The 22,259-nt window shown below is 37.4% G+C and overlaps 6 protein-coding genes across 6 annotated transcripts; 3 read left to right on the top strand and 3 right to left on the bottom strand.

The window, feature by feature from the left end:
* Nucleotides 1-716: 716 nt before the first annotated feature.
* LOC130991659 (UDP-glucosyltransferase 29-like) lies at nucleotides 717-2,315 on the bottom strand. Its single transcript, XM_057915990.1, has 2 exons — nucleotides 1,477-2,315; nucleotides 717-1,391 (listed from the first exon to the last, which is right to left on the bottom strand). Exons 1-2 carry the CDS (start codon nucleotides 2,189-2,191, stop codon nucleotides 778-780), a joined length of 1,329 nt encoding a protein of 442 aa, XP_057771973.1. The 5' UTR covers nucleotides 2,192-2,315; the 3' UTR covers nucleotides 717-777.
* Nucleotides 2,316-6,968: 4,653 nt separating this feature from the next.
* Nucleotides 6,969-8,315, top strand: LOC130993055 (UDP-glucosyltransferase 29-like). The gene has a single exon (XM_057917775.1). It carries the CDS (start codon nucleotides 6,990-6,992, stop codon nucleotides 8,313-8,315), a length of 1,326 nt encoding a protein of 441 aa, XP_057773758.1. The 5' UTR covers nucleotides 6,969-6,989.
* Nucleotides 8,316-9,655: 1,340 nt separating this feature from the next.
* Nucleotides 9,656-11,008, top strand: LOC130993054 (beta-D-glucosyl crocetin beta-1,6-glucosyltransferase-like). Its single transcript, XM_057917774.1, has one exon. It carries the CDS (start codon nucleotides 9,656-9,658, stop codon nucleotides 11,006-11,008), a length of 1,353 nt encoding a protein of 450 aa, XP_057773757.1.
* A 1,955-nt stretch (nucleotides 11,009-12,963) lies between these two features.
* Nucleotides 12,964-16,288, top strand: LOC130991656 (beta-D-glucosyl crocetin beta-1,6-glucosyltransferase-like). Its single transcript, XM_057915986.1, has 2 exons — nucleotides 12,964-13,067; nucleotides 14,812-16,288. Exon 2 carries the CDS (start codon nucleotides 14,828-14,830, stop codon nucleotides 16,175-16,177), a length of 1,350 nt encoding a protein of 449 aa, XP_057771969.1. The 5' UTR covers nucleotides 12,964-13,067; nucleotides 14,812-14,827; the 3' UTR covers nucleotides 16,178-16,288.
* Nucleotides 16,289-16,301: 13 nt separating this feature from the next.
* LOC130991657 (transcription factor TT8-like) lies at nucleotides 16,302-18,431 on the bottom strand. Its single transcript, XM_057915988.1, has 2 exons — nucleotides 17,308-18,431; nucleotides 16,302-16,870 (listed from the first exon to the last, which is right to left on the bottom strand). Exons 1-2 carry the CDS (start codon nucleotides 17,602-17,604, stop codon nucleotides 16,475-16,477), a joined length of 693 nt encoding a protein of 230 aa, XP_057771971.1. The 5' UTR covers nucleotides 17,605-18,431; the 3' UTR covers nucleotides 16,302-16,474.
* A 540-nt stretch (nucleotides 18,432-18,971) lies between these two features.
* On the bottom strand, nucleotides 18,972-22,259 carry LOC130991658 (CASP-like protein 1E2). The gene is made up of 2 exons (XM_057915989.1): nucleotides 21,792-22,259; nucleotides 18,972-19,441 (listed from the first exon to the last, which is right to left on the bottom strand). Exons 1-2 carry the CDS (start codon nucleotides 22,049-22,051, stop codon nucleotides 19,105-19,107), a joined length of 597 nt encoding a protein of 198 aa, XP_057771972.1. The 5' UTR covers nucleotides 22,052-22,259; the 3' UTR covers nucleotides 18,972-19,104.

Genomic DNA, 22,259 nt, shown 5'->3' with positions numbered 1-22,259 from the left:
GATTCTGATTTAAGGGAAAATAAAAACTGTGGAAAAATTGAACAAATATCAAAATTTGTGATAAAAATAATTTTTTTTAAGATTATACGAAAAATGGATTTCGAACAAAATTTGTGCTAAAATATTGTATTACTCCTAACAAAGAATCATGAGAAGAAAAAAGGGCAATGTCGAGACACCAAAATTTCTCTTATTTAGTTAGGATATTTGATCATTGATTCTAGAATTTTCTTTTAGTATATAAAATATTTTTTTTATTGAATATTATCTCAAATATACATGTCTTGTATTTCAAAAAATAAATAAAATAAATAAAGATATCTAAAATAAACCTAATAAATGAAGAGGTGGCCGGCGTACCATGCGGCTGGGCCCCATGCCCTTATATAAATGAAAGAGGTGGCCGGCCGCCGGCGCACAAGTGGTTAGTTTTAATTAATTAATAAATCTCCTTTTGAGATTAATAAATCTTAAATAAGGCCATATTATATATACAAACAAATGCTTTATTTAAACGATACGTATAATAGATTCAAGTGGGACACGAAAAATATTGGAACACATGAATAATCGAACGTACTTGTTCCAGGATTTTACATATGACTAATACTCCCTCCGTCCCACGAATCTTGACACGTTTAGTTTCGGCACGGGAATTAAGAAATTGTAGATTAGTGTTTTAAATGTGTAGTTAATAAAGTATAAAAGTGATAAAGTAGGAGAAAGAAGATAATAAAATTGATAAAATATGAGAGAAAATGTAATAATTATCACCAACTAGATCATACGCTCGACACAAATTCGCCTGAGATGCTCGGCGGCCTCACTGACCGCGCACGCTTCCTCCGTCCTCATCGCCTCCCTGATCTCCGCCGCCCCAGCCCTCATCCCCTCCCCACTCTCCACAACTCTTCGGATCGCCGCCGCCACATCATCTCCTCGAAAATCTCCGTTCTCGTCCCTCGCCACCTCGACGCAGACGCCGGCCTCCGTCAGCAGCCTCGAATTCAACGGCTGATCGAGCTTGATCGGAACGCCGATCACAGGCACCCCGAAATACAAGCTCTCGATCATAGAACTCATCCCACAATGACTAATAAAACCACAAACATTCTCATGCGCCAAAATCTTGGTCTGCGGGGCCCACCCCTCCACTATCTTCCCCCTCTCTCCAACTCTCTCAGCAAACCCTAACGGCAGCGCTTCTTCGGTTTCTTCCTCTCTCTCCCCTCGAGGAAACCTCACCACCCATATGAAGTTGGCATTCGAAGCTTCTAGACCTTTCGCCATTTCTTCCATTTGATTCTTGGACAGGTAGTTCTCGCTTCCAAATGAGACGAAAATGGTCGAGAATCTCTCTTTCTTGCTTAACCAGTTCATGATGTCGGAATCTGCATCAAGAATTCTCGACATAGGCTATATTTTCTAAACTTGAGATTGAATAATACTAGTTTTTTTGCACAAAAATTCTCTTACCATGTCCACCATTGTCGGCGGCGGTTGTAATAAGTGGGCCCACGGCGACTATTTTCTTGTTACACAACTGAGAAAGGTAATCCATGTATTTCCCTTCGACGGCCCGCGCCGTCTTCATCAAAACGACGTCGCGGGAGCGGTTGAAGTGGGGGATCCCGCTTTCTAAGTTGCCCATTTTGAGATTGGAGGTGGTGGCCCGCAGCGCCGCCCACTCGTGGCGGCGGAGGTACATCGCGTCGTGGGGGAAGGGGGAGCCCTTTCTGGTGAAGTTGTGGTAGTAGAAGGAGTAGGCGGCGGCGCCGGTGGTGGCGAAGTGGACGGCGGGGATGTTCAGGGCGGCGGCGGCATCGGCGGCCCAGGGCTGGAAGAAGTCGAAGATGAGCATGCTGGGGCTGAGGGAGGCGAGGATGGCGGAGAAGGCGGCTTGCGAGGCGTGGAGGGCCTCCCGGAGGCGCGGTATGAGGTGGGGCGGCGCGTGCTTGGTGGTGTGGAGCTCCGGCGGGAGATCCGGCGGGGAGGGGAGGTGGAGGGGGACGAGGGTGATCGGGGTGTCGCGGTGGTCGGGGAGGGATTGGAGAATGATGGGAGTGGAGCAGAAGAAGATGGTGAAGTTTAGGTTGGAGAGATGGTTGGCTAGCTCGAGGTAGGGGAAGACATGGCCGTGGGCTAACCATGGGAACATTAAGATCGATAGACTTGCTTCCTTTGCCTCCATTGATCAACACACACACTCTCACACACACACACACACACGCCCCTATGAAGGAGAATTTGATGATATGGTCAAAGTTTTGATATATAATGGTTGTGTTCTTGTGTTTAATTAGTGTTTAGTATATAAGTCAAGGAAAAATTATAGTAGTAATTTATTAATGCATAGTATTCTTATAAGCCGGCTGCCTGCCTTGTGTTGTTACCAAGACATTACTTTTTAGGATAAATAGTGTTTTATATCCCAAATTATCAGCGTTTTTTATAAAATGGCCCGATATTATTATTATTATTATTATTATTATTATTATTATTATTATTATTATTATTATTATTTTTCAAATCGTCGACATCTATATATCCTCTGCTTATCATTCCTATTGATCATTTATTAATTATAATTCTAGTAATATATAATAAAAATATACGTATATTTATTTTAAACCAAAATCCCATATGATTTTTGGGATCTCAAGTGTATCATAAAAGCAAAAATGAGCTTATACAAAAAAAGGAGAAACATTGAACATATGATCAGTAATGCGGTTGAACATATCAATATATAATTTTACTGAACGTTTGAGGTTTTTGGAGTTCGAAACCTGAATACGTTCAACACAATTACCGATACATTTATAAAAAAATTGGATGCGAAATTTAATCTTGATTATGCTTATATGCTATATATAGACTTTGAGTATTCTATTAGTTAATTGTAGGATCAGGGATACTACAACTTTTCAGCGAGCAAACATATAGGCTATATGGATTTTTCGATGCTGAAATTTAATATAAGCTTCATGATATTCTTCGTATAATAATGAAAAAAAAAATCAAAAATCACCACACAAGTGTATAGTATTTATCAAACTAATACGATCAATCAAAGGTTTTGAGATTTTTAGTTATACAGATTTTTTTCTTTTTGTTTCTTTTGAGGTATATCAATGTAAAATTTATTGATGAACTATGTACGTGAAGTCTTTACACATTTCTTTAATTAATGAGACATAAAATAAAGAAGGTATATTTTAGATTGCAGATCTCAAATAATGTTTTTTAATCAATCAAGGCCTAAGATTCGACGACATAACAGATCAACTTTGGATTCTTCTTCCATCAATGAGGACCATGTTCTCCATTTCTTTATCATAAAAGAAAATTTTCTTGCCATGTTTGTTGCATTTGTCAGTGATGTCCATGCCTCATCACATAATAATTATTAAAGATCCTCATTTATCACTTTATAATTACTCCCACTTAACAACTTGTCTTGTAATATAATTTGTTTGAGCATCCTAATAAATATTCACCACTCATAATTTAAATTTAGGCCTTTAAATTTCTTTATTTAATACTATAATTTATCAAAAAAGAAAAGAAATTATATATATTATCTAATTATGGATAAATTAAGTCCAATTACGGATTACTAATCAAAATCACAAAATAATTATAAATCCTAATTAGATCTATGAACCATAGTTAATAATTTTAAAACTGTAGGACACTATAAAAAATTAAAATTGTGAAAATAATAATTAAAAATTAACAACGAAACAAATAATAGACATCAAAATTTGAGATAAATAATTTTATATAGGACTATTAATAATCCTACTAATTTTTTAAGAACTAACACATTTACATATAACAAGTGCCAATAACATAAAACCTATTGAACACATGCAATCTACGAATTGATCAATACAGAAATTAAATAAACCTCAAACGCTACAAGAAAACGTGGCTTTAACTACCGAAAATTCGGTCGTTAATAAACTCTTAAGGACCGAAAACTGTTGTCGCCATTTTGTTCGTCGTCCGGCCACCAACGACCGAAATTTAATTTTAACGACCGTTTATTATTTCGTTAAAAACGTGGTGAGGCTGTGCTCGGACGACCATAAATATTTTAAAGTCACTCTAAGTTCTCTTTATTTCTTTTTTGAGAGAAATAAATATTTTAAAATTTTGCATAACAATAAACTCATACTTGAAATTTGTAATATTACCACTACATTAATACACACTAACTTTTCTTTACTTTTATAAAATTTATAAAATCGTCATTCCACCAACTAGATCATATGCTCGACACAAATTCGCCTGCCTCAACGATCGCACACTCTTCCTCCGTCCTCATCGCCTCCCCACTCTCCACAACTCTTTGGATCGCCGCCGCCACGCGTCATCTCCTCTAGAATCTCCATTCTCGTCCCTCGCCAAAATCTTGGTCTGCGGGGCCCACCCCTCCGCCATCTTCCCTCTCTCTCCAAACCCTAACGGGATCGCTTCTTCGGTTTCTCTCTCTCTCTACGAAGGGGAGTTTGATCTATGGTTTTATGATAGTCATACTCGCATGTAATACGAGTATATAAGGAGGTGATTGGTATGATGGAATGGAATGAGGGTGAAATGGAATGAAGGTAGGAATGGAATGAAGGGGGGAAAGGAATGACAAACCTTGGTGATTCCTTTGCTTGGTATGCATAAGGAATACAAAAGGAATGGAATTGTAATTCCTTATTTGATTCCATTCCTATGATTGGTAGCTAAAATAAATTCTAGGAATGGAATGAAATTATTTTGTTTTACTAAATTAACATTTACTAGTATTTTTTTTTTAATTTTTCTTGCCACCTCCACTACCACCCAACCCAATCCCCAATTTTTTTTATTTTTTTATTATTTTCTCGCCACCCCCACCCACCCTCCCCGAATTTTTTTTTTATTTTTTTTTCTCGCCACCCCACACCCACACTCACAATTTTTTTAAATTTTTCTCGCCCCCCCCCCCCCACCGACTCCTCTCCCCAACAATTTTTTTTCTCACCACCTCCCACCCCTCCCCCAATTTTTTTTTAATTTTTTATAATATTCATTGTTCTGTTTTGCAATATGCATAGTTCATTTTTTTGTTTAGGGATGGGGGTGGGGTGGGGTCGGTAGGTGGAGGTGGCAAGAAATATCATGCATATTGTGTCGATAAACATGACATATTGCAAAACAGAACAATGCATATTATAAAACCGAACCATGCGTCTCGAGTTAATGAAGCTTGGAAAAAAATGATTTTTCGACAAAAAAAATAATAAAAAAAAAATTATTGGGGGGGGGGGGGGGGGTGGAGTGGGGGTGACGAAAAAAAAATTGGGGCATTTATTATGATTTTATACCAAAACTTAGAAATTTATTATGATTTTATACCAAATTTACCATTTTTTTATTGCATGTTCAGGTTCACCAGCAAACTTTTCCCTAAGAACTGGATCTTGAGTTGCAATACCAATGGGGCATGTGTCTTTGTGGCATTTCTGCATTATGATGGATGGGTGTGGGTGTGGCTGGGGTGGGGTGGGGGTGGTGAGTAAATTAAAAAAAAAAATTGTGTGGATGGGGAGATAAATTTAAAAAGAAAAAAAAAATTGAAGGTGGGGGTGGCAAGAAAAACTAAAAAAAAAAGTTAATTTTTTTTGGATTGGTTAAGGGGTGTCGAGAAAAATTAAAAAAAAAATAAAAGGTTGGAGGATGGGTGGCAGGTGGGGAGGGGAGAAAAATAAAAAAAATTGGGGGGGGGAGGGGTGGGTGAGGTGTGGGGGTGACGAGAAAACTTAAAAAAAAATGGGGGGTGGGGGGTTGGGGGGTGGGATGGCAAGAAATTTTTTAAAAAAAATAAAAAATATTTTTTTTGGGTGGAGGGGGTGGGGTGGAGTGGGGGGAGGGGTGTAAGTAGGGGTGGGGTGGGGTGGGGGGTGCAAATTATATAAGGATATTTTTGTCAATACCTAAATTTAGGTGAATTAGAAATGGAATGGAATGGGTAATACCATGTCGGAGGAAAGGAATGATGATTCCTATATGTAAAGGAATGGTGATTCCTTTAAGAATGGTGATTCCTAAAATAAAATTATACCAAGCATAGGAATGGAATGGAGGTAGGAATCACCATTCCATTCCCACCTCCATTCCATCATACCAATCACCTCCTAAGTGTTATAGGTGATCTGCTACCATAAAAAAAAATGAAGTATAAGTTGATGGGCCTCATTGTTGTGAGAATGTCTAAATGGACTGAAAATGGATTAATATAGGTTATCAAATTAAAATAGAATTTGATAACGTACGAAATGCAAGTTACTAAGACATTAATTATTAAGTTGGAAGTTTAAGTCACCGTGCATAAATTTTTCCAATACAATACATTAATTTTCTTTAGAGGAAATACTCACTCCGTCCCCAAAATAAGTTTCTCTTTGGGGACGACACGAGTTTTAAGGAAAAGTGATAAAATGTATTGATAGTGGAGAAAAATATGTTATAATTAGTATTGGGAGTGATGAAAATGTGAAAAAGTGTTATAATTAGTATTGAGAGTGGTGAAAAGTGAAAAGTAAGAATAAATAAAGTATTATTATTGGTGGGGTACTTGTCCAAAAATAAAAAGAAAGAAAGATAAACTTATTTGAAAACGTCCCAAAAAGGAAAAAGATAAACTTATTTCAGGGACGGATGAAGTATATAATTAATCACTTCAGTCAAATCGCCCATTCGTAACGCACGGATTTATTTCCTTAATTGTGGAAATAAAATTTTGCTTAATGTGGAAATTCGCAATCCAGTTTTAATGCCATTTCCCTTCTCCCATTTGCAGAGACAAATATTACCGAGGCACAAATTAAAATTAATCAATGCCCTAATTTTCCTCACCACCTTTCCCAACAAAGCAGAGAGAGCTTCATCGATTCACAGCCATGGCGGCAGAGAAGCAGCATCAGCAGCAACAAACCTTCAAAATCCTGATGTTCCCATGGTTAGCTCACGGCCACATCTTCCCATACCTCCAGCTCTCCAAACACCTCTCCTCCACCCCCCACTTCACCACCTACCTCTGCTCCACCGCCGTCAACCTCACCTCCATCACCTCCGCCGCCGCCGCCGCACAACCTCACCTAATCGAGCTTCACATGCCCTCCCCCCCCGAGCTCCCCCCTCACCTCCACACCACCAAGAACCTCCCCTCCCACCTCCTCCCCACCCTCATCAAATCCTTCCAAGAATCCACCTCAAGCTTCTCCCAAATCCTCCAAACCCTAAACCCAGACCTCCTCATCTTCGACGTCTTCCAGCCGTGGGCCCCCAAGCTCGCCTCCTCCATGGGCATACCCAGCGTCTACTTCTCCACCTCCGGCGCCTCCTCCATCTCCTACCTCCACCACCTCCACACATTCGGCTCCCCCGCCGGATTCCCTTTTCCGGCGCTCAGCCTGCCCGAGGCCGAGATAGCCCGCATGAGAAGCCCCGTTAGGCCGAATATCAAAGAAGCCGATGAGGATTACCCTTTTGGGAATTATAGAGTTTCCACAGACATTGCATTGGTGAAGAGCTCGAGATATGTGGAAGAGAAGTATGTAAACTATCTTTCTTCTTTATGCAAGAAGGAGATCGTCTGCACCGGTGCGTTGATTGCTTCTGATGATGCAGAAGAGCGCGATGATCAGTTCAAGGTCATTGAATGGCTGGATGAGAGAGAAGTTGGCTCCACCATATACATCTCCTTTGGGAGTGAATGCTTCTTATCCAAGGAGCAGATAGGAGAGGTGGCAAAAGGGCTTCTTCTTTGTGATGATGTGAATTTTTTATGGGTGGTGAGGTTTCCTTTTGAGGAGAGGGAGAGGAGGGTTGAGGAGGAGCTGCCGGTAGGGTTTCGTGAGGCGGTTAAAGGGAGGGGGCTGGTGGTGGAGGGATGGGCGGCGCAGGCGAGGATTTTAGGGCATCCGAGCGTTGGTGGCTTCGTGAGCCATTGTGGGAGGAGCTCGATCACGGAGAGCTTGTATTTTGGTGTTCCGGTGGTGGCTATGGCGATGAAGGTGGAGCAGCCGTTGAATGCGCAGTTGGTGGTGGAGCTCGGTGTGGGTGTGGAGGTTGGGAGGGATGGGAATGGAGAGTATGTGGGGGAGGAGATTGGGAGGGCGATTGAGAAGGTGATGGTGGTGGAGAAGGAGGGTTTGAGGAGTAGGGCGAGGGGGTTGAGTGAGGTGATGAGGGAGAAGGAGGGAGAGGAGGTGAGTGAAGTGGCTCGGCAGCTTTTGAAGATATGTGTCAAGAACAAGAAGATGGTGGCATGATGCATGATCTTGAATTAATGTATGTTTTGTGGTTTAGGGTTTGATTTGATTGATCAAGAATGTTGGACTTGCTTGCTGTTTTGTTGTTGCAATGAGATTAATTTATGTTGCCATGCATGTTTGTAAGTTGGGATTGATTTTAGAGTAGAATTGCAGAATTAATTAATCAATTGTATGCTAAGTGCTAACATCATTTTAACGGACTTTGGTTGCAAAGATTTCATATATATTGTTCCATATATGGTTAAAAGAAAATACAATCTGCCATCATATATGCATATAAACAACTTCACCAACACATGTACTTAATTGCTATCAAGTAATATTCTTGAAGCCTAGCTAGTTGAAATGGCAAAACTAAGGTATTCAAAAACGCTCATTTATAAAAGGTATTGGGTTCAATCTCGCCTAATTAAGATTATTAAAATTAAGTTATCAGACTCAACGGGCTATCCCAATTTTGTGTCTGGCTCAGCGCCATATTTGATTTGGCCCAAAAAATAGGCTCGGGCCGTTTTAACTGTTCTAACATCAACAATATTTAGTTGGATGAAGAAGTTAATGAAATGACAATTTTTGGCTAATTACACATTCATATGTTTATACCTAGTACCCCAGGTCTTGGGCATTAATTAACCACCTATCGCTAGACCATTATTTTAATATTTAATTATATTTATACTTAAGTTTTACTATTAATTATTTGATAAAATTAATACCCATCTTTTGTAATCAATTATGTTTAGGCTTATCTGTTTATAAAAATTAATTAAATTCATATTTTTTACGTGCAAATTAATCAAGAAAGAAACACTAGTGATTGAAATTCACTAAATAAAATTCTTGTGCCTATTTGTCCATTGCTTCTGCTTGTTTCAATAAGCATAACAACTTGAGACAAGTCAGACAACATGCATATATACTATATAAATTTAAAGGATATAAGCAATTAATTATAATCATGGCACATATTGTAACGCACGGATTAATTTCCTTAAACGGTAGATTTGGTGTAATCCATTGTAAAAAAATCGCAATAAAGTTTTAATGCCATTTACCTTCTGTCATTGTATAAATTATTGCCCTTGGTGTCTTGCATTTGCAGAGAGGTTGAAGATAGACTGTTCAGGTATAAAAGCTCTCATTTTTCTGCTTAATTATTAGTTTCACGAATATGAGATCCCATTTCATTTTTCATTGTATTTTCCTTTCATAAATAACAAAAACAAATTATTATACAGAATGAAGCACCATAACCACAAATCATAACCCTTTTCTTGTTTATTAATTTCAGGAAATTGGAGAAAAAAAAAGAACAAAAGATTGCAAAACTTCCATCAATGGACACAAATCAAACTAGTTTGAGCATTCTAATGTTCCCATGGATAGCTCATGGACACATATACCCCTACCTTGAACTAGCCAAAAACCTCTCAAACCACAACTTCCAAATCCACTATTGCTCAACCCTAATCAATCTCACATCCATCAAAAAAACCCTAGCAACATCTCCCACACTTGGTGTCCCACTCCGTCTAATCGAGCTCCGCCTCCCGGCCACCCTGGACCTCCCACCGGAGCTCCACACCACCAAAAACGCGCCCCCAACCCTAATTCCGAAGCTCCACGAGGCCTTCCATCGATCAAGATCAAACTTCTACGCCATCATCTCCTCCCTCAAACCCGACCTACTCATCTACGACTGCTTCCAGCCGTGGGCCGCCTCCACGGCCTCCGCCCTAGGCATCCCGGCCGTCTATTTCTCGGTGTCATCGGCCGCAACCTACTCATTCCACCACCACCTCTACACGGTCAAGAACTCGCCCTTCCCCTACGACGCAATGTACCTTCGAGGCCACGAGGAGAGGGCTTTCAAGCGCACGATCGTGGGCAAGATCCTCGAAGAAGACGAACAAGAACACGCTTTCGCCTTCTTCAAACAATCTCGAGAAATCGTCTTGATCAAGACATCAAGAATTCTCGAAGGTAAATACATTGACTACTTATCTCTCTTGTGTAAGAGGATTCAAATCCCGGTTGGCTCTCTCATTACATCATCATCATCAACGAAGGATGATGATGATGATCAAACTAAAATGATCATGAAATGGTTGAGCGGCAAGAAACGGTTTTCAACCGTTTTCATCTCCTTTGGGAGTGAGAACTACTTGTCTAATGATCAAATGCGCGAGATAGCAAAAGGGTTGGAGATTTGTGGCGTCAACTTCATATGGGTGGTGCGGTGTCCGAGAGGAGAGGCGGCGGCGGCGGTGGAGCTGCCGGAGGGGCTTCTCGAGAGGGGGATGATCGTGGAGTGGGCCCCGCAGGAGAGGATATTAGGGCACCCGAGCACGGGCGCCTTTGTGAGTCACTGTGGATGGAGCTCGACTCTGGAGAGCATACATTTTGGCGTGCCGGTTATAGGCTTACCGTTGAAGGTCGATCAGCCGTTCAACGCTAGGCTGATGGTGGAGGTGGGCGTGGCGGTGGAGGTGGCGAGGGACGGGGATGGGAATTTCGGGGGCGGCGCGTTTGCCGATGCGGTGAATGAGGTGGTTGGCGGGAAAATTGGGGAGGGGATGAGGGTTAGGGCTAAGGAGTTGAGTGAGAGGATGAGGAGGGAAGAGGAGATGTTGATAGGTGAAGCTGCAAGGCAGCTGAGGAGGATTTGTCTCGAGTCAAAGCGAAGGTAACGGCTGCAAGTATTCATGAAAAAAAAAAAAAAATTGTTGAATGTCATAATATCAACAGTATAGGATTGTTACTCGAGTTATTATAATATGAATGTTAAGTTGTAAAATTTTGGTTGGAAACTAATCTTGAATTCATCCTATTAATAAATGTATTGTGTCTTTTATTTGCTAATAATAGGACTATGTTTATCGGAATGAGATTCAATGTACCACACTTTATATTCCACTTTGTGTCTCACATTCAATTTTATTTAATTTTTTATACATTTTTTTCTTCAATTTCAACTATGTATACTTTAATTTAATTTTGTGATTATTAACTAGGATTTATTCTATCCATCTAGGGTATATAATTATTTTTTATCATTTAATTTCATTTTTATTAGCTAATAATAGGTTGATAAATTTAAAGTCATGGTATATACTTTTTAAAAATTTTAATTTAATTTTTTGAAATAAAAAATAAATATAATTCATAGTGTTATAATAAATTTTATTTTTAAAAAAAATATTTTTAAAGTAATATATATAAACATGGGACACAGCGACACACATAAAATTGTGGGACACTGGAAGTAAGTCTGGAACTTAATTATCTCATGTAGTCATGTTTATCCCTTCAGTTTGTGCTATCTATGGTTAATAAAGTTATTACAAGAAAAAAAAGAATAACAAAAAATTCTCCTTTTAAATTCGCAATTTCCTTTTTCTTATTTTTTATAAAAGAGAATTCTCTTATTTTTTCTTCATTTATTATCATTCTGTGATAACATTATTACTCCTTAAAAAGTGCATGGAAATGAGGGGTGAAAGACGTAGAATTCTTTTTTGTCGCACCACACTTTTAGTATCATCACTCGATCGTAGCAAATCCGATAATTTTATTTAAAAGAACAAATTTTTTGGATTAAATTAATAGCGCACAAATTGCTCTCCAGATAATAATAAAAAAAAAATCATATTATTTTGATTATAAAAAAAATACGAATATGTCACAAAATTTAATAATCATAGCAGTTATTAATCAAAATTTGCCACGATTATTTTTTGGGAGGGCCGGGACTATAAGAAATTGCTCCCGAAATTTGCGTGGGGTTACATAAAAATATTATTTTATACTATATAATATATATTCTCCTAATAATAGAAGATTTATATAAATTAAAACAACATTCCACACTTTTTAGTATCATCACTCAGTCGTAGCAAATCTGATCATTTGATTTGAAAGAACAAATTTTTTGGATTAAAATATATACATATGGGAGCTGTAATTAATTGGAGAGCAATTTTTGTGCCCTAGAAATTTACTGTACCAATTATTACTCAAAAGGAAATTAACTAAAGAAAAAATTACGAATAATATCAAAAAAAATTAATAACCATCCGTCCCATTAGTAGTGTCTCATTTCTTTTAGACACGGGGATTAAGGAGTGTGTAGAAAATCGATAAAATGGATTGGTGGAAATTATTTAAATATTAGGTATAAAGAGAGAGAGAGAGAGAATAGTGTCATAAAGAGAATAAGAGCATCCGCATCGGTTACATGATAGCGGCCTACTCGTGTAAGGCTGCTATCGTGTAACCGATGCAGTCCTCACTTACACGAGGGCTACACGTTCTATCGTGTAGCCCATTTGTCCAATAGTGTAAAGCGCGTGTTCACACATAAAAATCACGTAGGCTATCATGTAACCCCAATGCAGCCCCTTTACATAATGTGGTCCCCCTCATAAAGTAAGCTATCATGTAACTCCAATGTGGATGCTTTAAGACACTACTAATGAGACAATGGAGTATTAATTAAAATTTGCCACGATTATTTTTTGGTAAATTGCTACCTAAAATTTGCTTGGGGTTACATGCATGCAATATGACACATGTCACAAAAATAAAAATTATTCACCTAACTTGTGGATGAAGAACCTCACCCCAACCCAACCACCACCCAAAACCATTATTTAACAACAATAACATTTCACTCTCATTCACTATCTCTCTCATCTCTCTTTGTCTCACCATCGTCGTCGTCTTTGATCGTTGAATTTCTATCCCAAGGTGAGCCTTACACCCTTAAACTCCATCCATGTGCATTGTTGAGCTTCATTTTGCTAAATCTACAACTATATATGTTAATGCATGTTCATTAATATTGTTCAATAATTTTTATTTTTTAAAAATATAAATACCACATGTGTAAATCATCTCATCTCATGTATAGTATATAAAACGCCGGATAATGATCCTCCAAATTAATCAATAAATACAAAGCTAACTTTAAGGCTGCCAATAATTTTCTGAGAGCACTCACATGTGCTCTCATCGATCGACTCATTTAAAAGGCTTGAGTCAATTTGAGGATGAGTTGATCGAGGTAGGGGTGCAAGCGACTCAAGTCCGACTCAACTTATCCGGTGGAAATGTAGGGCCCGTGCGTTACACGCGTCAAAATAAAATAAAATAAATAAAGGAAATTTTTTGAATTTAAAGGTGTGCAGTGGTTGGAAACGGCTAGTTTTAAAAAAATCTTTTTTTTTTCCTTCTATTTATACGCCCCTTTCTTCTTCTTTTTTCACCATTCGTTTTTCTATTTCATTCATTCTTCTTTTTTTCTTCTTCATTTTTTCTGTAGGACCAGAAGCTATGTTTTATTTTTTAAAATTTTATGTAATTTAAGTTTATATAATTTAAATTAATGCAATTTTAATTCAAGTAATTGTGATATTTAAGTTGATACAATTTAAATTAAATGAAAAAAATAAAAATCAAACTAGTAGATATGAGTCAGTTGGATGAGACTTTTCAATATATGGTACTGACTCAATCAATGTGGATATCTGCGGCACCATTTCATGACTTGAGCCTCGATATCTATAAATTGAATAGATTTAATTTATAACCAAATTACAGCTTTTTTAAAGTTGTTTTTGAGTTGAATTAAGAGGGGGATTGAGATTCGTACTCAGTCTCTCGTCCTTTAATTAATTATGCCATATCTATTCCCATAATCTGTAATTATGCCATAGTAATCCACCTTTTAATTATGCAATAATCTGTGATCCGACAATCATTTAATTAATTATGCCATCACCTTTTTCACTACTTATGCCATAATCTGTAATCCAATCACCTTTTAATTAATTATGCCATAATCTGTCCATCCTTTTAGTTAATTATGCCATTCACCTCTCTCATTTCCATTGCATAAATAACTGCCCTTGCTAACTTAGAATTTGCACAGAAGTTGAAGAGAAATATATATCTTCAGGTACATGTACTAAATTCTCTCCTTTTTAGGCTTATAATGACACAAACCATTTATTCTTTAATTTTATCATTTAATTTCATTTCATAAATCACGATTTGCATTTGATGTTGTTTTCTTGAAACGATGATGCAACTATTACTTAGTTACATTGCATTATGAAGGCGATCATGGAATATCTTCTTTTCCAATTTGTGCTACATATTTCTTCCTATCATAAGTTGACAACCACAAATCATAGCCATGGACTGACATAGGGGGTGCTGGGGAGAGCATCAGCACCCCCAACGAATTTTTATTTAGACCTACTTTTTTTGTTATAAAATTTGTATTTCAGCATCTCTCGTTGTCTTAAAGTTTGTATAACAGTAGACGATGAAGCGCAGTCTGTTGGTAAGACGCTTCCCCTCCAATCAATAGGTCGGGGGTTCGAGTCACCCTAGGAGCTAGAGTGTGAGTGGGTTTTTTCCTTTCTTTGGTTGTAACAAATTAAAAAAAAAAAAAGTTTGTATAACAGTTCCCTATTGTTGTTTGCAGACAGAGAATTCCATCAATGGAGGCAAATCAAACTAGGTTGAGCATTCTAATGTTTCCATGGTTGGGTCATGGACATGTATCCCCCTATCTTGAACTAGCCAAACATCTATCAAAGAAAAACTTCAAAATATACTACTGTTCAACACCGGTCAGTCTCGTTTCAGTGAGAAAAGCTCTTGCAACGAGCTCCGATGGCGCCTCAGTCCATCTAGTCGAGCTTCATTTGCCATCGTCACCCGATTTTCCTCCAGAGTGCCACACAACGAAAAATATACCACCAAATCTCATACCCAAACTTTTTGAGGTCTTTGGCCAGTCAAAATCCAGCTTCTCTGCCATAGTTTCCTCCCTGAAACCTGATATGGTGATCTACGACAGATTTCAGTCGTGGGCAGCCACAGTCGCCTCGTCCCTAGGCATTCCAGCCGTTCATTTTGCAGTAGGAGCAGCTGCATCGCATGCATTTTTCTACCATCTGAGAATGAACTCACCTTTCCCTTATGATGCGTTGTATCTTCAAGACTACGAAGAAAAGCCCTCTGAAAACGCAGTCGTGTCGAAGGTCATGAGCGAAGATGATCAACATCGTGGATATGCTCATCTCATGCTATCTCAAGACATCGTCATGCTAAAGACAAGCAGAAGTTTTGAAGGGAAGTATATTGACTACTTATCTGTCTTGCTGCAGAAAGATATCGTCTCCGTTGGTCCACTTGTTCCACGTGCAACGGGTGAGGATGATGATTCGGGTATCTTGCAATGGCTCAGCAGCAAGAGCCAGTTTTCGACTGTATTCATCTCTTTTGGGAGTGAGAACTACTTGTCCAAGGATCAGATGCAAGAGGTGGCTAAAGGGCTGGAGATCTCCAAGGTGAACTTCATATGGGTTGTGAGGTCTCCTCACGGGGAGAGAGTTGCTCTAGACGAGGCGCTGCCAAAGGGATTTCTCGACAGGGTGGGAGCGAGAGGCCGGGTTGTTCAAGGATGGGCACCACAGGATAGAATTCTAGCTCATCCGAGTACTGGTGCTTTTGTGAGTCACTGTGGTTGGAGTTCTACACTCGAGAGCATGTATTTTGGTGTGCCGATCATATGCCTACCTTTCAAGCTCGACCAGCCGTTGAATGCTAGGTTGATGGTTGAGGCCGGTGTGGCTGTGGAGGTGGCAAGGGAAGGGAATGGGACCTTCAGCAGCAAGGAGTTTGCCAACGCGATAAAGAAGGTCGTTTTTGAGAAAGCGGGGCAAGAGATGAGGCGGAAGGCTGCAGAGCTGAGTGAGAAGATGAAAAAGGAAGATGAATATGTGATAAGTGAAGCAGCAGAGAAGCTGAGGAAGATTTGTATGGAGCATAAGCAGAAGAATTGAAGTAGTGATTCCTTCTCAAACAAACATGTGAAATCAGCTTCATACACATGTTATCAAATAAATGCATATATGTATGAATGCATATGAATAAAACTATGAGATTTAGCAAAATGAGAGATCTGCATACACAAGCTACAATTAATGTGGATAGAAATAGAGCAATCCAGTCATATCTTCACATATGAAACTCAATCCCAATCAAGAAAACTCAATATATAATCTATAACCCCTCCCCAAAAAATGCATCACATATCAATTAGCAACCAAAATTTTCTAAATAAATCCAACATCAATAAATCAGTAGGATAAATCTAGTGAAGTTAGTATATCTTGCCTTATCATATCAATGGAGCTGCCTCCATCACCTCCAAGCCTCACTGTGGCTGTGAATGTCATCACCTTCTCGTCACTAACATCGATCCTTGCCTCCATAACTTCAGCCTGGTGCCTCTCTAGAACCCTCAGTATGCCGAGCACTGAGCCACGCCTAGAGGGCAGCTGAATGGCGAGGAACGCTGCAGAATCGGAGATGGCAACGTTGACAGAGTTGCGATTTGTGCATTTTGAGAGAGTAGGCCTCTCCACCTTCTGCAGTTTGCTCTGCAATTTCTTCAGACCTTCCAACCTCTCCGCCTCTTCTTGAAGGTATTTGATGTAGTTCAGTGTATCGTCTACTATCCTTTCTTTGCTGGGCTGCAACGTTTCACACGGTTCAAATCCAGATTGAGAAATCAGTTTTTAGAAACACTTTCACAATGTGATTTAAATGGAATAATATGTTCAAATCTAGAAACATAATCCAGTCCCAAAATTTGTGAGAAACTCCATCAATTTGTGTCAATTTGAAATGCTTGAATCATGTATATTCACACACACACACAATCGATCAGTACAGGCCATCAAACAGAAATCCAAACAAAATCGAGCAATAATCTTCTAAAACGGTATGCAAAATAGGTCAGCGGAATTCACACTGATTCAGTTGATTTAGCCCCAAAACAGTATCGAAAAGCACAAATTCGATCCCAATTAACCTTTCATCCGATTAGCATTAATCAAACTTGCTGACAACAACAATCACAGCTACCAATTCAACAAAATCCGTTCAGAGACAGAGAGAGAGAGATGACCTTATGCGCCGTGAGAAGGGAAGGCACCATTGATTGAAGAAGAGAAAATTTCTCACTCATTTGATCCCTTCTCCTGCGCTCACTCTGCTTTCTTTCGGATTCAGTTTTCTGCATCTTTCTCGAATTCTGGCTGTTTTCTTCATTATTAGGGATTTGTGGAGCGGAGAAGTACGATAATGGCAGGATTGCAGAATCGTTGTATCCCTCCATAATTCCCACAAACAAATCCTTCAATTCCTCTTCTTTAATTCTCCGATTCCCCGATTCCCCCTTTTCCCCTTGGCTCATTTTGATCATGAAAATTTATTTTTGGCGCATTTTGGCGGGTGGCTGCGTATTCTCTACTTATGCATGTCTCTATATTACTCCTATATACGTACAATATGCGTGTGAGAGAAGATTTTCCATTACGGGTAGTCTTTTCGACAACGACGGCAGTTAGAATCTCTGCTGCGGGCATGTTGAAGAGAGAGATGTGCATGAAGAATTATGCTTCAATTGATCTGGACCGTTGATCCTACTGATATAAAGGGTTGAGATGAAGCTGTTTTTGAATCAAGAGCCGTGGGTTGACTTTTTTATTTTAATTATTATTATTATTTCTTGAATAATGTTGCATTTGAGAATGAAATCAATTGTTTGAGAATTTTGGATAAATGAAAGATTTTGATGGCTAACTTTGTGTTCAATTGGATAGAAATTACTCTAGTTTGGAAAAGTTGGTAGGAAAGAATATTTATGTGAATGGGTGATTCTATTTATTGCTTCTTTGTAACCTCCTTATTTAAATCTAAAATAAAATATAAGGTAAATTTCTAATTATTGTTCCACCTATTTTGAGACATTTTTTTTTGGCATCCCATCTATTTTGAGACATTTTTTTATTTGGCAAAAATTTTATCCTATATTTACATTTTTATTTTTTCACCTACATACAAAACACTACTTTCTTGATTCTCGTGTCTAAAAAAAGCCTCAAGATAGCGGGGACGAGAAGAGTATTATATAGATAGTGGCTATAAAAAGTAAGTATCCATATTTAAATATCCTCCATATCTAAATATAGGATAAATATAAGATAATTTTCAATTATTATTTTAAACAGTGGCTATAAAAATTGAGAGCTATGAATAAAATCATTCTTAGGAATTCGCATAGCTTGGTGTCCTCTCGTGAACAAATCACCCATTGATGGAAGTAATATTTGGGAAAGACTATATTTCAATTCAAATAATTCGAAAGTGAAGGCAAAATTGGGTCAAATTTCCAAATTCGTTTCTTTACGAATTGAAAATTCTAAATGTGAATTATGAGGTATGTTGCGTGAAAGCGAACATTGGGCCCAGTAATAAAGTTTCCCAGCTGAAGAGAATCCATATTTTTTGTGTTGGGCTTATAAATAAAAAAAAAAAAATTATAGAAAGCTAACTATATACTACTCCCTCCCTCCCACTCCAATAGGCTCGTTTTCTTTTTTGGAAAATCTCACTCCAATATGTTCATTTTCTTTTTTGGAAAATCTCATTCCAATAGGTTCATTTTTCATTTTAAGTAAGAAAAATGTACTTAATTGGTGTGGACCATACTACTTTTGTACTAAAAAGTAAATTTTCTTAATCTTCGTGCCCAAAAGAAGTGAGCCTATTGGAGTGGGACGGAGGGAGTAATAATTAAACATACCCTTTCAATTAAAAAAAATAAAAATCAAACGCCTTATTTATACAAGAACATGAATTTAAAACTGTTGATAAGCAACCTAATTTCACGGCGCAAAAACAAAGCATTCACCATTCCTATCTAGTGTTTCTTGTGGAGGTTGAAGATAGCAAGCACCACCAATACGAAGAATGCCACCGCGGCCGCACCGGAGAGGCCGATGGAGGCGGCCCCCCGCTCGCAGAATTTGTCGAACAAATCGCACACCTTATTCCATTGCACGTGCGAGTTCCCCTGCTTGGCCATGAGGCCGATGGCGCCCGCGGCTCCGAGGGCGGAGAATAGGAGCGCCACCATTACCAGGTCCAAGATGATGACCAATGTTGTGATCCCCTTTCTACCATTTCTATTTGCTAGGGTTAGGACTAATGAAATGGCTGCATAGCCACAAGCTATAGCATTTGCCACCACAAAGTACCTAAAACAAGACGATTTAATAAAACAATCAGTCACATTGTATGAGTGTGTTGGCCTAGCGGTAAGTGATTAATGGCCAAGGTCTGAGATCTTAGGTTCGTGTTATTAAATTTCTTTATTTACTTGTGTAATTTATCAAAAAAAGAATAAATCAGTCACATTAATTTCGTTGATATAATGAAGTTGCTAATCATTAGTATGCATAATTTTTTTTCAACTTAAAAATTATTGATTAAACATAGATATTGAGATTGACAATAATATTATCGTGTATGACATGTGGGCAAATGTTTTCAATCAAACATATGAGTCAATTACAAGTTTATGTTGCAAATTGCTAAGTCAACTTTTTCATGATCTACTTTAAAGTATTTAGTTTTAGTAAATAAAAACAGTACAACTGGCCAGCTTCCATCATTTAATAGGTACTATGTATATACTAATGATCAATGAAAATCAATTAAAAATATTGAAGTTAAAGTTACACTACTACTATATATATTTGGAAAGGAATTAAGCTAACATATATTTCTAAATATAGTATTATACTAGTATGTTAGAATTTAGGTAACATTAGCGAACTATACTGAAAAACATTGAAAATTCCATTATTTACAAAATATGATATGAAATGTAGTTTAATAGAAAATTCATGAAATATGGTTTTTGGGCCGTGGACTTGTTGACTGCTAACTAAATTGAGGTCTTGTAACATTAATTTGTTTTGTCATATCAATTCTAGATCTGTCGTTTTATAGAACATCAATAAGTGGTCAAGACTATTTTGACATAGTCTCTCTCTCTCTCTCTCGATATATTATTTTTATATATATATTTTTTCACAGTATTTAAATATACATATATTGAAAATGAAATCCATGTTTATAAATAATGATATCTAACTAGAGTGGGATATAGGCGCAACCAACACAATTAATACTCTCCCCGGAATACCCCTCAAAAAAAAAATACTCTCCCCGAAAAGTCATTGCAAAACTTTAATAGTATAATAAATAACAAAAGGATGTATGAACTAATATATACCTAATTATGTTGATCAGTAGTCTTCAACTAAAGAATCAAGTAATGTTGCTGCTTTGCTAGTTTAATGGTAGAAGGTTAATGTCCAAGACTCATCACTTATTGGTCTAGTGGTATAAGATTAATGTTCAAGACCTGAGATCTTTGGTTCGAGTCCTGCGACACGCGGTTTTTGAATTTTTTTTATTTACTTATGTAATTTATCAAAAAAAAATAGTGTTACATTATCTATGACTAATTAGCTTTAACTCCAACCTAACCTACTAATCTAAGGATTCGGGATGCCCTAAAAAATCAAAGGATCGAGATTCTATATAACTTCATCAACCGTTTCAAAAACATTTTATTTTATTAATTTTTCGTAAGAACAAAAGATTACCGGTTAGTGATGATAGAGCTCTTTGAATTTATTGGTATATAAACAAATTATAGGGTTCGAAAATCGATATTTTGCCGAATAAGTCCAAGCTAACACTTAAATTTTTATAGATTTACGAACATGAACGTTAAAATCCACCATATAAATAGCTGATGTGTATAGTTTACGTTAACAATTAGTTTACCTTGTTTTTTCCAAAAAAAAGAATTATTTTACCTATTAGTTTATTCTCTTTTATTTCATCAATTGTGATTAAAATTATCAAATTTACAATATATATTTATATATATATATATATATTAAAATATAGTAATTCTTTTTTCAACTTCTCGTAAAGAAAAAGAAAATCATAAATCAGCCCTTTAACTTTTATACTCCCTCCCACCCACTAGGTATAACTACTTACTTTTAAACACAGTTATTAACTATTAAAAATAATTAAACATGTTTATTAAAAATAAAAATAATTTAAAAAATAAAAGTGATGGAGCGATGAAGCCTACAACATATTATGAGATAAACGCATTTTTATTTTTGGAATAGACCATTTGTAAATTGTAATAAAACAGTCCAAAATGACAAAATAATCAAGTGAAGTAATAATCTCAATTTATTACGAAGTGGAAAAGTTACCAAAATTAAATTGAATATTTTGATGAGGACAAACAAAAATAATAAATTAATTTGATGTATTTTATAAAGACGGAGGGAGTAATTTGTAATCACAAATCAGCCTTTTAACTTTTATATCTATCTCTCCTTTTTAAAAAAAAAAAAAAACCTTTATATCTATGTATATAGTTTGTAATCATAAATCAGAACTTTTATACTATCTTTTATATAATTTATAAATTTAACTAAAATTACTCACAAATCGTATTCGATATATATGGATCTGCATGTATAGATTAGTGAGTGAATATATACTTACTTAAAGGCCGACAAGTAGTTCCATTTGGCGGTGGCCGGAATATTGACCGGCGGCAGCGAGGCGACCAAAGTCACCGCCACCATTTCGGTCTCCTTATTGACGCCGAAAACCACCGCGGCGGCGAAGCCGAGCGCCAGAGCCAAGAACCTCAAAACGACGTCGCATCCCCTCATACTTCTCTTGTTGGCCACCGCCACTTCCCTCTCTCTCACACCACTCTCAATTCCGCCATTGCTGCTGCTTTTATATTGAGAATACATCTTCAATTTTCTAAAAATTAATACAAATTTATTACTTTAACTTCCTCTCTTTTTGTAGGGGACAAAATGAAGAGAGAATTGATGAGAGAGGAGGGTGAATAATGTGAAGCGCTGCAGCCGCCTTTTATAGAGGTGCTGGTGTGAAATCACCAAGACTTCAATTTCTGTTTGTGTGAGATTGGAATTTGGAAATATGTGAAAATTTTCT

This window comes from Salvia miltiorrhiza, chromosome 7, assembly GCF_028751815.1.
Source record: "Salvia miltiorrhiza cultivar Shanhuang (shh) chromosome 7, IMPLAD_Smil_shh, whole genome shotgun sequence".
Taxonomy (NCBI): Eukaryota; Viridiplantae; Streptophyta; class Magnoliopsida; order Lamiales; family Lamiaceae; genus Salvia; species Salvia miltiorrhiza.
This window is presented reverse-complemented; position numbering and strand designations above follow the sequence as displayed.